Source organism: Mus musculus, chromosome 8 (assembly GCF_000001635.26).
Source record: "Mus musculus strain C57BL/6J chromosome 8, GRCm38.p6 C57BL/6J".
In the NCBI taxonomy this organism is placed as follows: domain Eukaryota; kingdom Metazoa; phylum Chordata; class Mammalia; order Rodentia; family Muridae; genus Mus; species Mus musculus.
The window spans coordinates 106603857-106626295 of record NC_000074.6 but is presented as its reverse complement, the minus strand read 5'-3'; the positions used below and the strand labels follow the sequence as shown (position 1 = coordinate 106626295).

The 22439-nt window shown below is 48.1% G+C and overlaps 1 protein-coding gene across 1 annotated transcript in view; it reads right to left on the bottom strand.

The window, feature by feature from the left end:
• Positions 1-22439, bottom strand: part of Cdh1 (cadherin 1) — a 66898-nt gene that overhangs the window by 43952 nt on the left and 507 nt on the right. The window contains exon 2 of the mRNA NM_009864.3: positions 21889-22009. Within this exon, the coding sequence (NP_033994.1) occupies positions 21889-22009 (121 nt within the window). The remainder of the gene's footprint in view (positions 1-21888; positions 22010-22439) is intronic.

Below are 22439 nucleotides of genomic sequence, written 5' to 3'. Positions count from 1 at the left end.
ATGCCCCTCGGATCGTTTCTGACACAAGATGCTGGGCTGAGCCATACCCAGTGATGAATGAGCTGTGTTATTCTGGTCTCCTGCAATTGTTTCCAAAGGACCCAGAAGCTCCTGGGCTGAAGGAACAAGGAACGCACTCACTTACTACTCACGTGCACACACCAGTGCACCACACCCACCGTATGCTTGGCCAGAAGGAAGAATCGGTTTGAACACAGACTCATCACTCCATCTTGGCAGAAGCTGATGGATACAGAGGCAGTTACCCAGTCTTCAGAACTGAGAGGCTGGACCCTGGATATCATTTCCATAACTGTGCAGCACCTACAGACCCTCAAGGATCTCAGTCACGGGCCTTGGCCTTTTCCTTCTCGGCACACTGTGCTCATTCTGTCTGGAGACTCCCTGCCTTGGTTGTTCTAGAACCTTCTTTCTACTCTTCTCATGGAGTCCTTCCTCTATTAGAGAATCTCTTTTGCTTTTTCTCTTGCAGACTACTCTCTTCAATCCAGGACCACCCACATGCTAGGTACTCTATCTCTGCACTATATCCCTCCCCAATTTTCTAAAAGTGGAGATAAACAGTATTCTTTTTATATCTGGATTTTTTTTTTTCTTTTTAAATCTCTGGCTGATGCCTGAAATGGCACACCTTTAATCCCAGCACTTTGGGAGGCAAGTGGACGCCTGAGTCTTTGAGGCCAACCTGGTCTACAGAGCTAGTTCAAGTGAAGTCAAGGCAAAAGAACTGTAACTGGAGGAGTGGGGAGAGAAAAGGAGAGAGATCCATATTCCTGGAGCCTCGATGGTAGAGCACTTGCCTAGCATGTGTAGCAGGTAAGGTGCTGGGTTCAATTCCCAGCACCTGATCTCATGCAGCGAGTGTGAGGGGGGCGGGGTGGGGAGGATCACTTGAAAATTTTCTATCAGCAACCAATGAAATAAAGCAGGTTGCACCTTCAAGGAGCCTACATTTGGAGGGGGGGGATGTTGGAGAAGCAATCAAATAGCATACAGTATTAAGCTGGATTATAATAAAGGCTATGAAAAAGGAACTGTACATTTTATTATGTGGTAGACTCCACTATGGGGGAAGCTTTAACAGAGCCTGGAGTTATAAGCTATATGCCAAGGCAAAGGTGCCCAGCAGAGGGAATAGTAAACACGTGACCCTGAGGCGGCAGAGTGCTGGGTAGTGAATAGCATTAGTAAAATCCCCACCATTACATAGTTATGCTATGCATTATACAAGACAGATCTTACCCGGGGAGTGGGGGAGTGCAAAGATGCAAAAATGCTCCTCATGGAGCTGTGTAGGTGGTGACACACATGACTGAAATCTCTGCCCTCTATTGTGCAATGTTGTCCACCCAAGCATTAGTTGGTTATCTAGTAAAGACAATTGCAAATGGGAAGTCTAGCACATTAGAGTGGTGGGAGCTACAATGAAGCAAGAACTCTCTGGAGGAGCCAGGCACCCCACTAATGGCCAGCACACTGAAGTCCAGCAGGAGGGCTGATCAGATTTCCCTCTTTATTTTGCCTGGCAGGAACAGAGGCAAATTTGTGGTCTGCTTTCTGCAGAGTTCTAAGCTGTATGGCACTCACTTTGCCACTCAGCCCTCCTCCTCTTATCTTTATTTTCCCTTTGTTTTCCCCCTTGTGCCTGAGATACGGATGTCAACAAATTCTTCACTGGAGCAGGTAAGGATGGAAGGAGGGAAGCAGCAAAGGAGCAAAGTTCTCAGTTTAGTCTTGAAAAGAGGGCATCGGCATCAGGACACAGGAAATTCCCACTGCTGGGAAAAATTCTAAATTTCTCACTTTTCCAGCACGCTCCTGGTTGTCCAATATCACTGTTCTATTGCTGAAGAGGCATGTGACTTAAGGAACTCATATCCAAAAAAGCGTTTAACTGGGGACTTGTCTAACAGTTTCAAAAGTTTGGCCCATTAATCATCATGGTGGCTTGAATGGTGCTGGAGCAGTAGCTGAGAGCTACAACCTGATCCAAAGAGGCAGACAGACAGACAGACAGACACATACACACACACACACACACACACTGGTCTTGACATGGGCTTTTGAAACCTCAAAGCCCACCTCCAGTGACATACTTCCCCCAACAAGGCCACACCCCTAATCCTTCTAATCCTTTCAAATGATGCCACTCCCCAGTGAGTAAGCATTCCAGTTTATGAGCCTAATAGGAGCCATTCTCTGGTCTGGCTCATCAGGCTCCATCATAAGAGAATCAAATGGCCTTCCACAGTAATAGTATCTCAGAGATCTCCAGATCAGTATTGATGACCAGAGATAGAGGCCAAAGTTTCCTCAATGAGAAGGTTAGACCTGTGACCCCAGCACTCAGAGGACTTACAGTCAGAAGACTAGGTGCTAAAGGCCCTGGTGGCTAAAATAGTGAGTTTGGGGTCAACCGAAGCTACATGAGACCCCCCTGTCAAGGAAAGATAAGAGACAGAGACACAAAGACAGAGACAGAGAGAACTAAAGTAAACCTGTCACTGGTTAACTTGTTACAAGCAAAACAAATAAATGTGAAAAACCCTCAGGCTCATGACTAATTGCCCTTTCTAAAATACCAGGCAAACAACTTGGCAGTGGTGGTGCGTGCCTTTAATTCCAATACTCAGGAAACAGAAGCAGGCAAATCTTGAGTTTGAGGACAGTCTAGTCTATAGCATGAGTTCTAGGACAGCCGGGGGAAAAGAGAAACCTCAAAACAATAAACAACCCCCCCCCAAAAAGTACCAGGAATACATTTAAAATCAAATATCTGTAACGCATTATGTGTTCCCTAGACCTGCTATCAAACCCCAAAATCAATGAATCATAAACTAAATCAGCACACACACACACACACCCATAGGAAAGCAAAATAACGCCCCATCTGTAGTAAAGAAAGTCCTGAAATTCTTGGCCCTGCCCAAAAGTGAAACTGTAGCTGTCTTATCTCCATGTTTGATCTGGTCTCTGCTCAGTTTGAGTTTCACACTGGCTTCTCCCAGGGCTTAGTTCACCGTAGATTTTTAACACTGGGCTGGGCAACTCATAAACTAGGGAGCCGTGTTTATGGATGGAACAGTCCAAGGTCACGGGAGTTAATTTGTAAAGTCACCCACTGGTGTGGATTAACCAAGCCACTCTCCCAGCGAGAAGAAAAGGCAGACTGAAGGCTGGATGGACAGAGCCAGGTCCCTTGGCCATCCAGCCTCTTCAACTCTGGAATTCTGTCACACATCTTACATAGCCTGCTTGCCTGCTTAAATCTGTTCTTCAGAACACACGACTCTCAGCACCCGGGAAGCAAAGGCACAAGATCGGGACCAGCCAATCTACATGACTTCCAGTCACTCAGAGCTCAAAAAGAAAAAAGAAGCGGGGAGAAGGACAGGGAGGAGGAGGGTACAGTGTACTGTCATTGTTGCCCTACATTTCTACCTGGAAGGACCCTGAGATTCATCCCCACTTTAGACCTGATTCTACTTCAGGGGTGAATCAACACTTCAAGGAGAATTTATATCCCTCAGGGGGGAAATGTGTGCCCATAAACAGATAAAGGGGAATTCAGAGTTCAGTGTTATCCTTGGCTACATAGCACACTTGAAACAACTGTGTGTGTGCAAGGCATACAGACACACTTACACATTGGCACACTTGCACACACACACACACACACACACACACCTTGTCTACAACTTGAAGTGGCTTCTCCTCACTCCCCAAGTCAAGAACCATCAGGGAGAGTTTCTAAATAAACCATCAAACCATCAACTACCAACAGGTCTCTGGCCTCCGTTCCTTAAGATGGACAGGCCTGTCAGGGTCTGTGCTTTGGGGGCAAACAATGTCTCTCTATGTAGCCCTGGATGTCCTGGAACTCACAGAGATCTACCTGCTTCTGCCTCCTGAGTACTGGGATCAAAGGCCTGAGCCACCACATCCAGCGAGAGTCTACGCTTTTAAGCTTTCTAGGTGAGGCACTCCCCAGCGTAGGCTTGAGAACGTGCGTTCTGGTCCAGATGATCCTTATAGTAGGACCAAAAAGACAGTCCACAGCCCTAGGCCAAGAGGTAGAGGCAGGCAGACCGTTAGGAGTTTGAGGCTATCCTAGTCTACACAGTGAGTTCCAGACCGCCCAAGGCTAGTAAAGACCCTGTCAAAAGAAAAAGAAACAAAAGGGGAGAAAAAAGGAAGGAAACCTACCTAGCCTACAAGAGGTCCCATGTCCACCCTCAGGGCTATAAAAATAAGTGAAGTTAAAATGCCCAGTCCTTGACAGACCTCATCCCAAATATTTACGTCAGAGTCCCTAGGAATGGATTTTTCCTTAGGTACCACCACCCTGTAGAAATACACTGAGGAGCACAGGGGGTGGCACACACCTGAAATCCCAACAGAGGCAGACAGATACAGATGTAAAGGCTAACCCGGAGTGTGGGGGAGCAGAGCTTAGTAGTTTAGCAGTAAAGTGTTTGCCTAGGAGACAGGTGGCTCTAGACTCATTCCCAGCACTGAAGAGACAGACTAGCAGCTCATTAAAAGTAAAGGCTTTCCCCAGAATTCGGCAGAAAGCCCTTTAACAATTGATTAATTACTCAGCATTTCCAAAGATGGAGCTACAGACAAAAGGATTAAGAGGCTGCCTCCCTTTCCCCATTCATCTGGCTCCTTAGTCTCCCCTGTAGGTTCACCTCACCCTTCCACCCACTACCCTAGCCTGCCTTTCTAAACCTCAGTCTCCTGTTTGTAAAGAGGGGCAGAAAGGACTGCAGCAATAAAGGAATTGGACGTGGGACGCCCCCTGTCTCATCTCAATCCTTTGTCTCCTCCGCATTGGACCTATTGATTGCTATTGATTGATTCTGCATAATCTGCCTCTCCTCCCCACCTGATGCCAGGAGGAACAGGTTGCCCACATTTTCACAGGGGACTCTGCAGACTCTCTGGGCTGGTGCAGGATGGGCTGTTGGGTACGCTTAAGAGTGAACAGAAGCCGGGCAGTGGTGGCGCACACCTTTAATCCCAGCACTCGGGAGGCAGAGGCAGGCAGATTTCTGAGTTCAAGGCCAGCCTGGTCTATAAAGTGGGTTTCAGGATAGCCAGGGCTATACGAGAAACCCTGTCTCAAAAAAACCAAAAATAAATAAATAAATAAATAAATAAATATTACAAATAAATAAAGGGTGGCCAGAAAGAGGGCATCAGCCGCGTGCACGTGTGCGCGCACGCATGTACACACACACACACGTACACACACGTACACACACACACACACACACACACACACACACACACACACACACACACACACGATGGTTATAAGAACAAAGCCAGGAAAAGAATCCGACTTTCCTGTAATGACCTCCCCTCCTGTCTCTGGGGTCCCTGAGGCCCAGTTCACACCTCTCCTAACTGCTTAGCGAGTACTTGAGACACCAGGTGCTACTCTGGGGAAACAGGAGAAGCCAGTGAACTTCTGCTCTTGAAAAGAAGCCAAGGGAATGGAGATTAGAGAAGGCTTCCTGGAGGAAGCATCCAATGAGCTGACCTAACAGTAGGTCTAGCAGCTGGGCAGGAAGCCCAGCCAAGTACCTGCTGGAAAGGAAGACAGAATGTGCCAGCTGGTAGCAGGGAACCTAGCGGCACTATCAAGAATGTGAATCAGGGCCCCCACCCTGTGCCACCTGGATCAGAACCCAAAGGAGAACAAGGGCTCTGACCAGCTGGGAACCAGAGCAGCCAGAGGCTGGTGTCCAAGCCATTAGCTATTAAGACCCTACTGCTTGTAATGGGGGTGGGGGTGGGGGAATAGGCTAGAGGGGTCTGAGAGTCCTTGTCACAAAATGGTGCCAGGGCCTCTGTACAGTGCCACCTACCTCTGTGCTCCTCCTGTCTCCTGCTGCCCACCACCTACCTGACTCTACACACACTGCCCTTTGCTCAGAGGCTCCGTCCTGGCTGTGCCCTTAAGGCTGCCCCCAGCCTCTGAGCTCTCCCCTACCACAGCTCTCCATCTTCAGGCCCAGAATGAATGAACAAACAAACAAACAAACAAGATGTCTGGTAAGCGAGGATGCTGCCATTTGCTGAGATGGGCTCCTAGACGAATCTAGAAGCAAATGGAAGGGGAGGGCTGGGAGGGAGAAGGGCAGTCACAGAACAGGGCAGTCACAGAGCAGCCCCAGAGGTCACACCAGGCCTGGTCTGACCATGCAAGCCTCTCCATGGGATAGGGAACAACACACCCTTCCTCCTCGCGGGTTTCCAGCTAGCCTGGGGCAGGAGAGGGAAGAGGGCCTGCTGGCTACTCCAAGCTCTCCAGGATTTCCCACCTCGATGGCATCCTAACAGGCCCCAGCCCTATTGCAGACAGTCTCTATGACCTGGGAAGGACAGTCAGGAACCAAGAACAAGCTTCCAACAGGAAGTTTGCTCACAGACCCCGCCCCTGTCATGTGAGTCATCGTTCAAACATCCCTTTGCTCTGGAATCTTGTGAGGGGGGGATCACCCCCCTCCTTTGCTTACTGTGGCCCTCCCCTCTCAGCCAGCAGAGAGACTGCCTCTTCCCTCTGCGCATGAGCTGCACCCCCTGAGGCTCCGACAGCTGCTCCAGCCCACACAGGCCTGGCCCCACCTGCATTCTCAATGTGCCCATTGTCTGATAACTTGGCACCCCAGCACTTTCCACCACCTCAGATCCCTCTCCAGACCCCCTTGGGACATGGGGAGGCTTGTGACCAACACAAAACTCCTGGGAGGCCCTCACGGGGTGCAGAGGAGGAGTGTGTGACGGTCGGAAGTAGCAAAAGCACCTTTCCTATGGGAAGCTGTTCCCACAGACAAAACTATCCAAGGCCTGTTGGGAAGGAAGCAGTTTTATATTCTTTTTTTTAAGATTTGTTTATTTATTATATGTAAGTACACTGTAGCTATCTTCAGACACTCTAGAAGAGGGAGTCAGATCTCGTTACCGATGGTGAGCCACCAAGTGGTTGCTGGGATTTGAACTCAGGACCTCTGTGCTCTTACCTGCTGATCCATCTCACCAGCCCCCGCAGTTTTATATTCTTATTCATGGAAAACTCCATTTAAAAGATGAAATGGGGAAAAAAAAAAAAAGCCAAACCACCAGGAAGGTGTCCACTAGAGTCACGTGGAGTTGGTCACAGAGGCCACTGAGTCAGGGAGGGAGCTGGAGACTATGGAAGTTTCCTTATCTCTGATCCATATTTAGATTTTGGTGGAGAGGTTCCCCTCCCAGTTTCAGACTTAACAGAGTTTAAGGTTTGGAAAACATCTACAGAAAACAAAATAGTTGCTCATGCAAAGCGTCTGTGGTGGTGCGGCTCCGTCTCTCCCCATTGTTGCCAGCTACGTAACTCCACAGAGTTCCCTCACCGTGAACACCCTCCCCTCCATCACTACCACCGTCCAACAACTGTCCTTGGCACTCACAGAGTTAACTGCCTCCACTCCCCCTCCCACTCCCACCAAAGTGATTACTAGAAAACTCCTAGGTAGTAATTTGGAAAAGAAAAAAAAAAAATAGTGATTAAAAGGAGCTGGGAGAAAGCGGAAGCACGGAAGCACGGAAGCACTGCCCACTTCCACCTCCAGGTGACCAGATTTCAAGGGAGCACAAGGCGGGCAGTAAGTAATGCCCTTCTGTTACAGGCTTCATTAGCAGTCAGGAGCTTGAGGCTCCAAGTACCCAAAGGACCAGAGATAGAAATGGACTGCATGGGGGCAGGGAGCGCTCAGGTTCCTTCCTGGGAGCTTGAAAGTGAACAACCCCAGGTAGGGCTGAGCACAGGGAGGGGGAATGTAGGCTGGGTTGAGAGTAGCTTTATCATGTAGATCTCGGCTGGGGACCCTGGGATAGTAAGCAGCTTTTACAAGCTTCCACTATATATCATTTGGAAATGGAATTATCTATATAGTAACTAAAGTTGGTGCAAAGATTAAAAATCAAAGTCACACATCAACAGCTAGTTTAGTATTCAATGGAGGCACGCCATGAACACTGTAGCTATTGTTTGGTGAAAAATGTTTCCAGTCTGGCTCTGACCCCTGGCCAGTTCTTCTGCATTCCCTGAACTTGCTAATTTATGTACAAACTAAAGAACTAGAGGGGGCTGAAGAGATGGTGCAGTGGTTAAGAGCACATACTGTTCTTGCAGAGGACTCCAGTTCGATTCCCAGCACCACCGGAGAAGGCTCGCAGCTGGGGAGGGGGGGTTGTCTCAGGGCCTCCTGGGCACCTGCACTTGTGCACTTAGGTATTCCTATTGTTCAGGAGGAAGGATTCGGGAAGAGGAGAACAAGGAAGTTTCTAAATCAGACTCCTATCACCATATCTACAGACAAAGCAGACGGCCCCTGTAAAGCCAGTGCTGTTGGGGACACGAGGATCATCTCAAGTTGGAGGCCAATCTGGATTACATCATCATTCTAAGGCCTGCCTGAGCTATAGAGACCCTCTCTCAAAAACAGCAACAACACAACAACAAAAACCAAAAACAAACCCCTCCATATGCTTAAGCACCAGGCACTGAAAGCAGAAGTGAATGAATGTTAGCTCACTGGCTCCCTATCTCCTTTCACAGGTAAAGGGACAGACGGACTGAGGTTAAGCAATTTACTGAGGTCCAATGGCAAGGAGGGGCCGCTGTCCAGGCCACCCAGGCCCTCTCCTCCCTCCCTGCTGACTGTCATTCTATGTTGCCGCTGTAATTTCACCAGCTGAAGAAAGAGCAAGCACTCAGGAGTCATCTTGACATCTGCTGATTAACCTGACACTTGGTGACCCGGTCCCTAGGGTTTTTTTGTTTTTTTTTTCCCCCTCTTAAGACAGGGTCTCATCTGAAAGGTATTTACTTCCCTCCCAGGTTTTAAGGACTCCTATTGTTCAAGCGAAAGGATTAGCAAGAGAAGGGGGGAAAGGGGAGAAGGCGTAACAGACTCCAGAAGAAAAACCAGCTGAGGCGGCCGATGATGAGGAAATTTCAAAACCAAAGACTCCAATCTGAGCCCAGAGACCTGTGAGGTGCACCAAGGGTGTGAGTGAGTTCCTTCCTTCTTCACTGTGAAATAGTCTCCTAATGCTGCCCAGACTCACCCTAAATTTCCAGGCTAGATCCTTCTGCCTCAGTCTCCCCGATGGCTAGGGTAACAGGTAGATGTAGACAGGGGTTCTCCTTTCAGATGTAGATTAGAAGTTCACCCCCTTTATTTTATGGGCTTTCTCCACGGGCTTAGTCAGGCCTGAGAGCTGGGTGGTCATGAAACTGGCTACCTGAACTTCACCAAGAAGCTACTAAACACCAGCCATGTCTGCAGAACTCCTGAGCAGGAAGCCAGGGAGAAGGGACAAATAACACGTACAGTGAGGGACCTTGGAACAATCAACCCTAAATGGAATGAATACCTCTGCCAAATCCCTCACCTTGGGGGCCCCAGGGAGCCCAGCAAAGAGGAGATTGGAGGACATCAAGGAAACACAATTTGAACAATGCAGGCATGAACTCAGAGACTGTGGCAGGACGCATAGGGTCTGCAGGGGTCTGCACCAAACGGGGGACATTAGAGCTGAGTAAAGTGGACACACGGCCCCACCCCTAACCTAGAAGCTATCTCAAACTACTAACCACTTGCAAATGAAAAACTAGTTCATGAAAAATTCTCTAAGAGAGAAACACACCACTCAGTTTAAGGGCCCATGCCGGCCAACACAAAACAAACTCAACAGCAGCTTGGGAAGTTGTCCCATAATGTTGTGCCAGGACATTTGTTTCTAATCTTACAGGCCATGTACATATATTACGGCTTCCGGTTTTGTTTTTATGGACCCCCTGTTTGCATGTAAACGTCTGTGTCTGCGTCTCTTAAGCTTTCTCTTTAACTTTTTCCCTTGTCTGTTCTGTCCTATTTCCAGTTTGCTTTCACCTTATTATTCCTCTTTTAGATTCCTGTTTGCTAAGGAGAGAGACGGCTTGAAAGGGTGTAGATCCAGATGGGTGATGTCATGGTTGATTCACTCTTTGAAAGAGAAACCTTCCCAGGTGAGACCTCTCTATGACTCAGGACCCTGCCCCACCTGTTAAAGTACCCAGGTATGTCCCACTCCTGACTCAGAGTGTGACGTTTTCTGATAGGAAAGCCACGACTTTCCCACAAACAGGTTGGTCAGCTTGTTCCCTTTTCAAACACTCCCACACGGGCATTGTGAGAAATCTGTGGGGGAGGAGGTCTGCAGTCTCAAGTCTTGCTGGTGTCCACATCAGCAGCGGGTCACCAAGGGCAGCGCCCAAAAGGTTGTGATACAAATGGACAATCTCTCCAGACTGCCATGAGAACACTGGAGAACCAGGCTAGAGCCATTTTCCTTAGGCAACAAGCCAAGAGGTGGGGTGGCTAGGAAAAGAGCATTCGATTCTGGTTTGAACCGGATACCCTTTGAAAGATGCCAGGGCTGTTCCCGCCCTCAGGCTTGTTCAGTGAATGCTACCAATAAGTGCTTGAAAGCATGGGAGGTCAGCACCCACAGGATCCAATCTAACTTTATGCAAAGTCCAATCGGTTCCATGTTTTTAAACCCATACTGGGCTTAAGCCCATGGCTGGTGGGGTCTACCTTTAACCCCAGAGCTCCAGAGGCAGAGGCAGGTGGATCTCTGAGTTCAAGGTCAGCCTGGTCTACAAAGTAAGACCCAGGACAGCCAGGGCTACACAGAAAAATCCAGTCTCAGAAAATAGATGGATGGGCAAGCCTGGAGCCCATATATCTTAGACAAGGACTCTAATACTGAGCTATTTCACAACAATTTTTTGCTTTTTATTTATGTTTTACTTTTTTCCTGGGTGTGTACTGTGTAAGTGGAGGTGTGTGTCACTAATCTTAGCACTTGGGAGGCAGAAGCTAGCAAATCTCTGTGGGTTCCAGGGCAGCATGGTCTACATAGCTGGTCTACAAAGGCTACATGGTAAGACCTTGTCTCAAAAAGATGTAATGTCCTGTATTCTGATTTGGCACTCCTGTCCATGAAAGAGAATGGTGTATCTTCCATATGGATGTAGAACTCCACTATCAATGGATATTGGCTGGTCAATAGACCCAAGAGCTGGTATCTGATGGGGGTAGCTTTGCATTTTTGTCTTTGAGCTTTCTACATCTCTCTTCTAGCTCCTTCCAAGATGCTCAGACCTGCCAAGAACTAGAAGGCCTTGAACAATTAATGGGCTGCAGGATGAAGGTTGAGAGGGCACAGCTGAGAGAGCCTGCTTCAGGAATGTGCTGCCTGACGACGGAAAGGCAGCCGGTGTCGGGTGTACCTTGAGACTTCCATCTGGTGCTTCCATACACCCAGAAGTGTGAGGCCCAAGTGACTCATCTGACCTTTAGACTCTGGGCAGCAAACTTCTTTGTAACAAGACAATTAGGTAAGGTTACACTGTAGCTGTGCAGGGCTCAGAGAAACCAGGGGGTGCCAAGAAGAAACACAGGGCCTGAGAACATAGCATCCCTTCCTCATGTGCTCACACGCTGACAGCCCTGTATCTGTTTGCTAGTTTGGTGTGTGTGTGTGTTGGGGGGGGGGGGGTTTACAGGGGGTATGGTGCGCATCTGGAAGTCACAGGATAAATGGGTTCTGGAAAAATAAAACCCAGGATGCCAAAAGGTACAACATTTACATTTACTCTGAGCCATGTCACTGGACCCCATTTTATCTTAGAAAAAACAAAACCCACAGCACAGCTTCTAAAAAGAACTGTACAGCGCCATATTTACCTTCTGGACCTCTCACTCCTCCGTTCACTCATTCAACAGATGAGGTCTAAGAACTTGTTACGGCCTGAAGTACAGCTCAAGAACCAACAAACACAGAACACCCTGACCTCCTCACATTTATGGTTTTGGTTTTTTTTTTTTTTTTTTTTTTTTTTTGGTTTTGAGACAGGGTTTCTCTATAGCCCTGGCTGTCCTGGAACTCACTTTGTAGACCAGGCTGGCCTCGAACTCAGAAATCCACCTGCCTCTGCCTCCCGAGTGCTGGGATTAAAGGCATGCGCCACCACGTCCGGCCACATTTATGTTTTTATGGAAGAAGACTATGAACTGAGGAAATACACAAACCACATGACAGGTTCAATGGTGGAAAATACCAGAAAGGCTGGGATGTGGATCAGCAATAGGGTACTTGCATAACCTGCATAAGGCCCTGTTGTCTCATCCCTACCAAAACCACCCAAAAAACGGGGAGGTGGGGGGCTACAGAAAAATAAAGCAAAAAGAGAAGGTCCTCATTGCCCAGGCAACATCTTAATGTCTCATCCCTACCAAAACCACCCAAAAAACGGGGAGGTGGGGGGCTACAGAAAAATAAAGCAAAAAGAGAAGGTCCTCATTGCCCAGGCAACATCTTAGCAAAGCTTTGAAGGGCACGGGTGAGTGATACAGACATCACAAACAAGGAATACATAGAGTGTGATTGGACACACCTGAGATGCTACTACTCCCGGACAGGAGTATTAAGAGTTCAAAACCAGCCTCAGCCCGAGCTGCCATGGTATTCTGAGTACAATCAGGAAGCAAAGCATCTGAACGAAGCACATGTGGGGAGTGGGGTTAAAATGAAGGCCCAAGCCATGGGCTGCGGGGGAAGGAGGGACCCAGAGCCTTGGAAGTCATGGGCAGGATTTTTATTCAGTGTCAAACAGGGAATCCCAGGCAACTTTAAACAGGATGAGTACTTATCACTCTGGCCAGGAGTAGTAGCACATCCCTTTAGTCTCAGCACTTGAGAGGCAGAGGCAAAGGCAAGTGGATAGATATGCCTCTCTGAGTTTGAAGCCAGCCACATCTACATAGTGAGTTCCAGGCCCAAGGCTACATAATGAGACCCTGTCTCATTAACACACACACACACACACACACACACACACACACTGACCACTGGACGGAGAAAAGGCGATGTGGGGAGAGAAGGGAAGGAACAGGGAGGAGAACCCCAAAAAAAGCTGCTGCAGGACCTCCTTTGGAAACAGATGGCTCTGCATGCCAAACCACAGGAACAGGTGTTAGTTTAGTCTTGAACTTGTCCAGGTAAAATAAATCCGAAACACTTTCGGCTTCTTACAAGCTCTCCTAATTACAAAGCTAAGTAATTATTATCTAGGACGAGGCCAATTATCCCACAGGGGCCGGTGCTGGTCCCCATTTATGAGCTGGCTCATGGGGAACAGGTTCATCTTCAGGCACACCACATCAGGTCCTCGTGGTAGCATCTAAGCATCATCGCTTCCCCGCCGCTCACATCTCCCACGTCTGTCTGCCTTATGTGCCCTAAGCAAGTCCTAGTTGGAACTCACTTGTTAGAGGTGTGGACTGGTTTCCTTCCCACCTCTCCATGCCTGAACGAAGATCTCCCCTCCCCACCTCACCCCCCAACAGGACCCAGAAAACTGAGTAAGACAGGCCTGTTCAGATAGCACGTATCAGATGTATGTGAAGGTCAAGAGGCTGAGTCTCAGGCCCACCATCTCACGTACAAGGCGGTGGGCTGATGCAGGAGGCTGCAGAGTAAGCTCAAAACCAGCCTGGGTAGCAGTGAGACCCTGTCTCGAATTAATTAAGTTTTTAAAAAGCAAGAGGATGGAGCTGTATCTCAAGGGTAGAGGGCCTGCCTAGGAGTTAGGGTCCTCTGCATAGCAATAAAGAAGGGAAAGGATGTGAAAGGCAAAGGGGGGAGGGGAGCCCTCTCAAAGACAAATAACTGAATTTTAACACCACAAAAATCAATGAGATTGAGGCACAGAGATGAGGGATGTCTTTCCTAGCCTCAGGAAAGGAAGTGGGTTTCTCAGGAAGGGCAATGGGCTCCACGGGACAGCCTTGAGTCTGGTAACAGGCAGAGGAAAATTGGGTAAGATTCCTGTTTCTGCTTTTCCTCAATGCTAGGAATCAAAGTCAGGGCCTCACACTCATTAGGTTTAGCCTGACCACAGAGCCACACCCCATGACTATCTCTGCCTTTTCCACAGAAGATCTTGAGAAGGCTAACCAAGAGAATTCTGTTCAGGGGAAGCTCTGGGTGAGGAGTCAGGGTGAAGAGGAAGTCTCAGTGCCAGCCATAAGTAAACATTTGTTCATACTGAGTTCGAGGCCAGCCCGGTCTACCTAGCAAGTTCCAGGACAGCCAGGAATGAATACACAGGGAAACTCTGTCTGGAAAGCCCGGGAGGTGGGGAGGGGGGAACAGAAAGAGAAAAAAAGCCTCACCAGTGGATAAAAAGGCCCAAGGTCCTGGGGGAGACTTTCCTTTACTGTGCCTGGACACATCCTCTTACTTACAAAGGCCCAGCATGTAAAACTGATCATGCCTGCTGTGCTGGCCCCTCTTCCCAAATACCCTGCAGAAGTCTCAGTAAGCAGAGATGTTTCTGAACTTCCCTGAGGACAGAGGCTGGATCTCTGATGCACTGGCTACATTTCCGGGTCCCCTAGCACCATGGACCACGGGTGCTCTTGGATCTTGGGCCTCAGGGTAGATAGCCAAATGCCCACACCCTGGTTGGCACCGGGTGTTTACTAGTCAAACACCTGTGACCTGACTCCTGGTCTGTCAGGAAAATGAATGTTGTGTCCATCCGTGTGGTACCGTGGCCCTTTAAAATCCTAGCACTTGGGAGGCAGAGGCAGGCGGATCTTTTTTTGGTTGAGGTTCAGTAAATTGGGGGAGGGAGGTTAATCTGTATTTGTGAATGGCACCAGATGACTCAATTCTTATCCATGGGGGGTGAACCAGTCTCAGAAGCTGGGTCAGAGAGCATTTTGCAATGGGTCAACAAATGGGTATCCTTAAGCATGTGTATTATGAAATAGTTCTAGAAAAAGTGAGGGTTTGGGGAACAACAAACTTGAGGCCATCCTGAATCCCCAACCCCCAGCTACTCTGGGGCCCTACTTCCAGCCCAGTTTGAACCCTTTCTAAGGCACAGCAAACCCACTCCCGGCATTGCAAGGAAGAAAACACCATTGGACTTCCTTCTCTAACAAAGGCAAGCTCCTGGTCAACCGTTTGCAAAGCAGTGTTTGCTTAGTACAGAAGCCCGGGGAATGAGGAAACTGGTTTGACTGGTTTGCTGGGCGGGAGAGAGCTTAGGGGAACTTTCAACCAACTTTAGAACCAAGGGTATAATGGAAAGGGAAAGGCTTCTACTGCTAGCCCGCAGGGGGTCCTACATACTCTACTGTATTCACTGAACTTTTGGTATATGCCCTTAGGATACGTATGCATATGGTTATACCCATTTTGGAGATGGGGATACTAAGGCTTAGAGAAGACAGGCCTGGCAAGAGTCCCAGCTAGGGGCTCTTGGGTGGTGCACACTGGTTATTCCAACACTTAGGAGGTATAAGTGAGACGACCCGACATTCTAAGCCTGATGAGTTCGAAGCCAGCTCGTAAGAGCATAGAGTGGTGAATCCCTGTATATCAACACCCAGGCAGGAGGCAGGCAGATCTCTGACCAACCTAGGGAGCTCTGGGCCAGCCAAGGCTACCCAGTGAGTGTCAAAAAATAAAGACGGAAGAAAAAAAATCACTAAAAAAGACTAATCGTTCATTTCTAGGTCCGAGTTTGATGCGTCCCTTCTGTGGCTTCAGAAGCTCTGAGAGAGAAGGAAGAGGCTAAGGCCAGGCTCAGCTTCCAGGGAGACTGCTAGGCAGAGCCCTCACAAGTACAATCAGAGATTCCAGCAGACCTACCGTGCCCTGCTCACTTTCCTGGGCCGGGGGTGCTCTGGGGACACAGAATAGAGCCTGAAAGGTAGCAAAGATTGATTCATGCATCCATTCATTTGTTCAAAACAAGACTTGCAGGCCTACTGGGTGCCTAAGAAATTACTTTTTTTTCCTTCTGTTTCCTCCTCCTCCTCTTACTAAAACAAGGTTGAGACCTTGTTTAGTATGTAGCCCTAGCTAGCCTGAACCCCACTACAGAATCAGATTGTCCTTATTGAACTTCTAACAATCCTCCTGCCTTATATTTCACCGTGATAAATATTTTTTAAAAGCCTGCTCCCCAAAAAAAGGCAGGGTTCCACAGGCAGCCCAGGCTAGCCTCACACTTGAGACCCTCTGCCTCAGCCTTCGAAGCACTGGAATACAGATGTGGACCATCACAGCTGGCTTTATTTAGTGATTCTTGGTAAATTTCTGAAGCAACTTAAGAGACTGGAAGCAGAAAAAAAGACTGAAGACTGACCTCAACAGACAGGACTGTTTATTTCAAACAGTGCAGGACAGATACTCTCCCGTAGGGGAGGGGTGTCTGTGAAAGGTGGAGGGGCACTTGAGGCTTATATAGGTGGTTTTGGGGAATACGACTGCTAAGGTTCTTTACAGCCGGCAGTTTCTCCTTCCTGGAGTTATTTATCCAGACAAGGCTGATTTATCTTTACAAACGGTCTAGCCCTGGCTATCATGATGTGGGTCATAGAGGGAGACTGAGTTTGGCAATAGCAGTGATGAGGGAGGGGACCAGAGTTTCACTATAGGACTTTGGTCAGGGTGTGGAAGAGTGCAAGACTTTTTTCCTTTAATCTTCCTTTGAAACAGGGTTTCACTGTATAGGCCTACAATTTCCTATGTAGACCAGGCTGCCCTTGAACTCTGCCTTCTGGGTGCTATGATTAAATGCCTGAACCACCAGACTTGGCTTTAAAAACAAACAAAACATAACAGGAACAAAACAAACAAACAAACATTACTTAAGTGTACACTCACATATAAGTATGGAGGTTAGAGAATAACCCTTGGAAGTTCTTTCTTTCCTACCACGTGGATCCTGTGGACCAAATTCAGGTCTTCAGCCTCGATGGCAGGTGCCTTTCCCCACTGATTTTTTTTTTTTTTTTTGGACAGGATTTCTCTGTGGAGCCCTGATGACTGTCCTTGAACTCAGAGGTCCGCCTGGCTCTGTCTCCAAGGTGCACTGCCACACCCAACTCACTGGTCCTACTTATGCCAGCATTCTTTACATTCATGCATTCCACCCCCCTCCCATATTTATGTTCAGCCAAATACGTTTTACTCATTGCTTTAGCCCCAGAGTCTAGCCTAGGGCTGGCTTAAAACAGTAACTCAATATGGACAGCCAGATGCACATACTCCAGTTAGCATGAGGTGTTTATGAATCAAATATGCATTGATACATATAGCATAACAAATATATATGATTTTTTTTCATACTCAACAAATGGGTAAACTGAGTCTCACAGTAGTAAAATGACTTATTTATGACACATTGGTAGCAGACACTGAAGTTCAACCTGAGCCTTTCTATACTTTCTCAATGACCTGCTATACTGATTTCATTCTTCTCCTTGGAAAACTTTATGCCCTGAAAAGAGATCAGGGAGAGGCAGAATAAAACAGCTGAGTCTGGACTATGAGGGGTGTCTCTTGCTGATTTTAGGGGTTTGGCAGCTTCTGGGAGATTTCAAGAGCTGATTGTCTCCACACCTGGCTTATCTAGCTCTGCTCTTGGAAGGGAATGTGTAACAGATACCAAGGTGAGCATTTCAGCCAATAAAAGGCCCCAGAGAGTAAACCGGGATTTCCATATCCACCTGGCAGAGAGGGCTGGGCTGGAGCTGAGGCAGCTTTCCTTAAATGGCCTGGCTTAGCCTGTGACCTCACCACCTACACTCCTCCTCGGGAGACACAAAGACCAGGACAGAATGGCAGCCACTAGTCTCCTTCCTGGGATGGCCCACATGAGCCCTAGTCACTGGCATGAGTAATTACAGAAAGTTCAGGAAGCCGGGGGTGGGAAGTGGGTATCTGATGGTGTAAGGTGATCCTACAGCAGGCTTCCATGTTTGCTTTTCTCACTGTCCAAGGCGGCTTTCAGCACATCCTTCAGAATGGAGAAGAAATGGGTGTATTTAGTCCACACAGGTGGCTGCCTGAGAACTAGGTCAATCCATCAAATAACCAAAGCCCAGGCCCGTTTGTCCTACAGACATTATAAAGCTGTGGAAGCCGGGCGTGGTGGCGCACGCCTTTAATCCCAGTACTCGGGGAGGCAGAGGCAGGCGGATTTCTGAGTTCGAGGCCAGCCTGGTCTACAGAGTGAGTTCCAGGACAGCCAGGGCTATACAGAGAAACCCTGTCTCGAAAAAAAAAAAAAAAAACCAAAAAAAAAAAAAAAAAAAAAAAAAAAAAAAAAAAGCTGTGGAAGCCATCAATTAAAGGATTTACCAGCACCCTACATGGATGTAACTTTGTGTATTAATCCTGTAGCTCTGAAAGGCAAAGGCCAGATCCCTGAAAAGATTGTGCTTAAAAAAATAATAATAATCAACAACTCTAAAGAAACAACTTAAACTGGACTTGGTGATTGTTGTTGGGAATCCCAGCACTCAGGAAGCTGAGGCAGGAGGATCACCATGAATTCAAGGCTAATCTGCGCTACACTGTTGAGTTCCACACTAGCCTGGGTTAGACCCTGTCTCAAACCACAGAGTGCTTCACTCTGCCACACATAAACTAAAATTAGAACGGGACAGAGATTAGTCCCTGAAAAGAATGACACACAAACATACATATTAAATAAAAGTAAAAACAAACAAACAAACAAAAACAGTGAATCAGCTTTAAAACAAGCAAGAACCAGCATAGTGGTATACACTTGTATCCTAGCCCCAGGAAAGTGGGAGCAGAAAGATCACAAATTCAATCATCCTCTACTACATAGAGGGTTGCAGGCCAGCCTGAACTACCTGGGACCCTGTCTCAAAAAAACAAAAACAAGAAATAGAAACCGAAGAGCCACAGCTGGTGTGTCTGCCCAGCACTCAGGAAGCAGAAGCAGAAAGATCTCTGTGAAATCAAGGGCAGCCTGGTCTACAACAGTGAAGTCCAGCCCAGCTAAGGCTAATAGTGAGATCCTATCTCAAAAACAAACAACAAAAACCCAAAACAGAAAAAATAAACAAATCAACCTAACTAAAGGATATGCTTGGGTAGTGGAGGGGTTTGGGTTTTCAGTTTTTAAGATTCTGCATTTTAGAAGCCAGAGATTCTACAGGCAAGCTTACAGGGCATCGGGACGATGCTAACAGAGCTCATCAAAGCCTGTTTGTGACCTTTAAGCCACCTGTGTCAGATTCTCAGAAGCCTGCATAGTGGAACCTGGAGCCAAGGTCACAATCCTCGGTTTCCCCAGAAGGTCGAAAGAGTGTCCCCACCTTCCTAAATGAAGGCAATTCATTTTCAATTTTCTGGGGTGCAGTGTGTGATTTCTGGAAAGATACCTCTGATCTAGCGCAATCCCACACTCCACTGGTGCAATTAGACCCCGGGTGAGCAGTGGTGGAGTCTCAGACTTAAAGGGAACTGGAACCAGCCGCGGGAAGCATGGAAGCTTGTGGGATGCTGTGTGGAGGGTGCTTCTCCCACCTAAACCACCGGCGGGGGCGGGGCTCTCTACCTCCCACTGGGTGTGCTCTCAGCGGGGTGAAGTGGCTCCCTGCCTTTGGGGGCGGGGGCAATGCTCTCAGCGGGGGCTCTCTACCTCCCGCGGAGCATGTTCTATCTCCATCAACACCAGCCACTCTCAGCTCCCCCTACGTTAAGACCTCTGTCCACAGTCTATTTCACAATGGACTGTTTTCCCCAAAAGCACACACATATCCCTCCCTCCCTCCCTCCCTTCCTTCCTTTCCACCCTTCTCTCTTTCTTTCCTTCCTCCTTCCTTCCTTTTTCCTTGTTTTTTTTTTTAAAGGTCTCATTTCACTCTGTAGCCCAGGTTAGTCTGTAACCCACTACTTAGACCAGGCTGACCTCAAACCTACAACTTTTAGCAATCCTCTTGCCTTGGCCTCCCAAGGGCTGATCACGAATGGGAACCACCACAGCTGCAGCTCACACACTTCACTTCCGGGAGTGCAGGTCACAGGTGTGACCACCGCTGGGGCAGCTCACTCACTTCCCTCTCTTTTGTTTTGTTTTCATCCCCTCTCTTTTTGAGAGAAAAGAAAACCAAAAAGAGGAGGACCAGTCGTAGATGCTTCAGGCTCCTGATTTCCTTGAGGACTGGAATGGTGTCCACCCTCCAGAAGTTCTCATTTTTACCTTAGGTAAATGACTCACTCGCCTTAAGGGGCGTGAGTGAGCAGGTGGTACTATCAGTTTTTAAGTGATCTTGTCACTGATATGCAGTGGTGTGAGTGACCAGACACTAGCACGTAGAGGTGTAAATTAAAGCTGGGTCAGCGTCAAGGTGACCCTGGAATCCCAGCACTGGAGTCTGAAGCAGGAAAATCAAACTGTGAATTTCTGACCAGCCCATGTCACACAGGGACATCCTGTCTCATAAACAAACAAATCGACCCAACCAACACACTGGTGGTTAGGTGCCTGGCTAACATGTAACAACAGGCTGAAGGTTTCATCCTTAGCACTGCTACCAAAGACTGTCGTAACTCAGGCACACATACGCATCAGCAAGCCACCAGGACTTGCACTGATCCCTAATATATAAGCATTCCTGTCTCCAAGCCCACCAAGCTCAACCCTGAGTGACACGACGTCTACTTATTTATTCTCAGACACTCACTGCGGTCCTTGGAAACATCCTAGAACACTCATGCCTCGCTAGCCCATCCCAACGTGCCACTGAAGGCAGGCCGGATGCTCCCTGCTCTCAGCAACCTACCAGAGGCTCAGATTCGTCCTTGGGCAAGAGTCACGTGGAGACTGGCTGAAGGATCCCTGACCATTCCAACCTCAGGACCACAGGGCTGCAGCCTTTCTGGACCCAAAGAAAGCTCCACAAAACCAGTCAGATCTCAGAAAAGCAAGTTAAGACCAACCAGTCGGGCCGCTATTTCTCTGTAAGGTGCACCACCAAACCTGGACCCAACTTCCAAAGCTCACAGCAAACTTTTAGACACCATCATGAGTGCTGTAGATTTTTCAGGTGGCTTACGACTGGAAGAAGAACCTCGGTGAATCTATTCCCAGAAAGGGATTGTGTGTGACTTCTCCTTTTAAAATTATTGCTTTTTGTTTATCATACTTTGGGGATCAACTAAAATCATGAGGGGGGAGGTCATTTTGGTGCAAAAGAAGCACCTAGAAACTAGGGAAAATAGTTAAAAAAGAAACAACATTAACAAAAACCTGGTCCTCTTGCCTTGCTCCCAGCCATTCCCTACAGTTATACAAAGAAAATTCTAGATTATCACAATAAGACCTCAATATATATTGAGTGTTTGAATGTATGAGTCAGAGCTACCTTTTCTTTTTTTTTCTTAAAGAAAACAAAAAACAAAAAAACAAAAAAACAAAACAAAAAAAACCTATTCCTTGGGAAAGCAGCACCTGTATCGAGTATTTTTATCCTTATGAACAAAAACCACAAGTCATTATGAACCGGTTCCTCAGTGACTATACCTAAATAGTGGGAGTCAAATCCCGGTTCAAATGCCTGCCCTGCTGACCCTGTGAAGTCACTCTATGAGCCTCCAATTGCTCATCATTAAATGGAACTACAGTCCAACTGGCTCTACCCAGCAGGTTTGGCGGTCTGAAATGATAGACCGGCTCCAGTAATCAGTTGGAGGAATACCGATGACCTCTAAATACCCTTGGCCCATTTCTGCCCCGTATAAATAGCAGAGCCAGACATATCTACCTTGATCAACCACAATCGATAAATAAGACTCCCAAATCTGCCGTAAATTCCAAGGAAGAGTTTTGTCCATTCCACCCTACCAGCATGGTAGCACGATTTCTTGGCGCCTTCACTACCCGACCCCACTCGGCCGAGTAACACCATCAGTTTCCCTTACCTCTGCCCAGGACATGGCCTCTCTCCAGGTGCCTCTCCGGCACCGGGAAGGTGTAGACCTCGGAACTGAAGCCGGGACTGCAGGACTCAGGCTCCAGCTCCTGGCAAAGCCATGAGGAGACCTGGGATGGAGGTAAAGTAAGCAAACTGGTGACTTGAGGGGGTTCCCAGCAGCCCACACCGAAACCAAGGGTAACCCTTCCCTCGCCTCGGGCGCCGGGATTAGTGGGGAGGACCCCCCTCAGGGCACACAGGGACGCTATCCGCTCATCCCGAAACCAGCCGCCAAGCTCCAAAAGCCTTTGGGGGAGGGGACATCTGGGGCCACCACCTGGCAACCTAGTCCACCTTCCTCTCCTAGCTCCATTTGCATCTCACTGGAGACGCCTTGACTCTTCCGGACACCACTTTCCTTCGACCGCGAACGGTCTCAACGCACACCCGCAGACTCCTCTCGGGTACCCCAATCTACGGTCCCTCCCTAACAGGACAGGTGCTTTTATAATACTAAAATCCCTTCCCTTATCTCGGATCGTCCGCGCTACTTCAGCA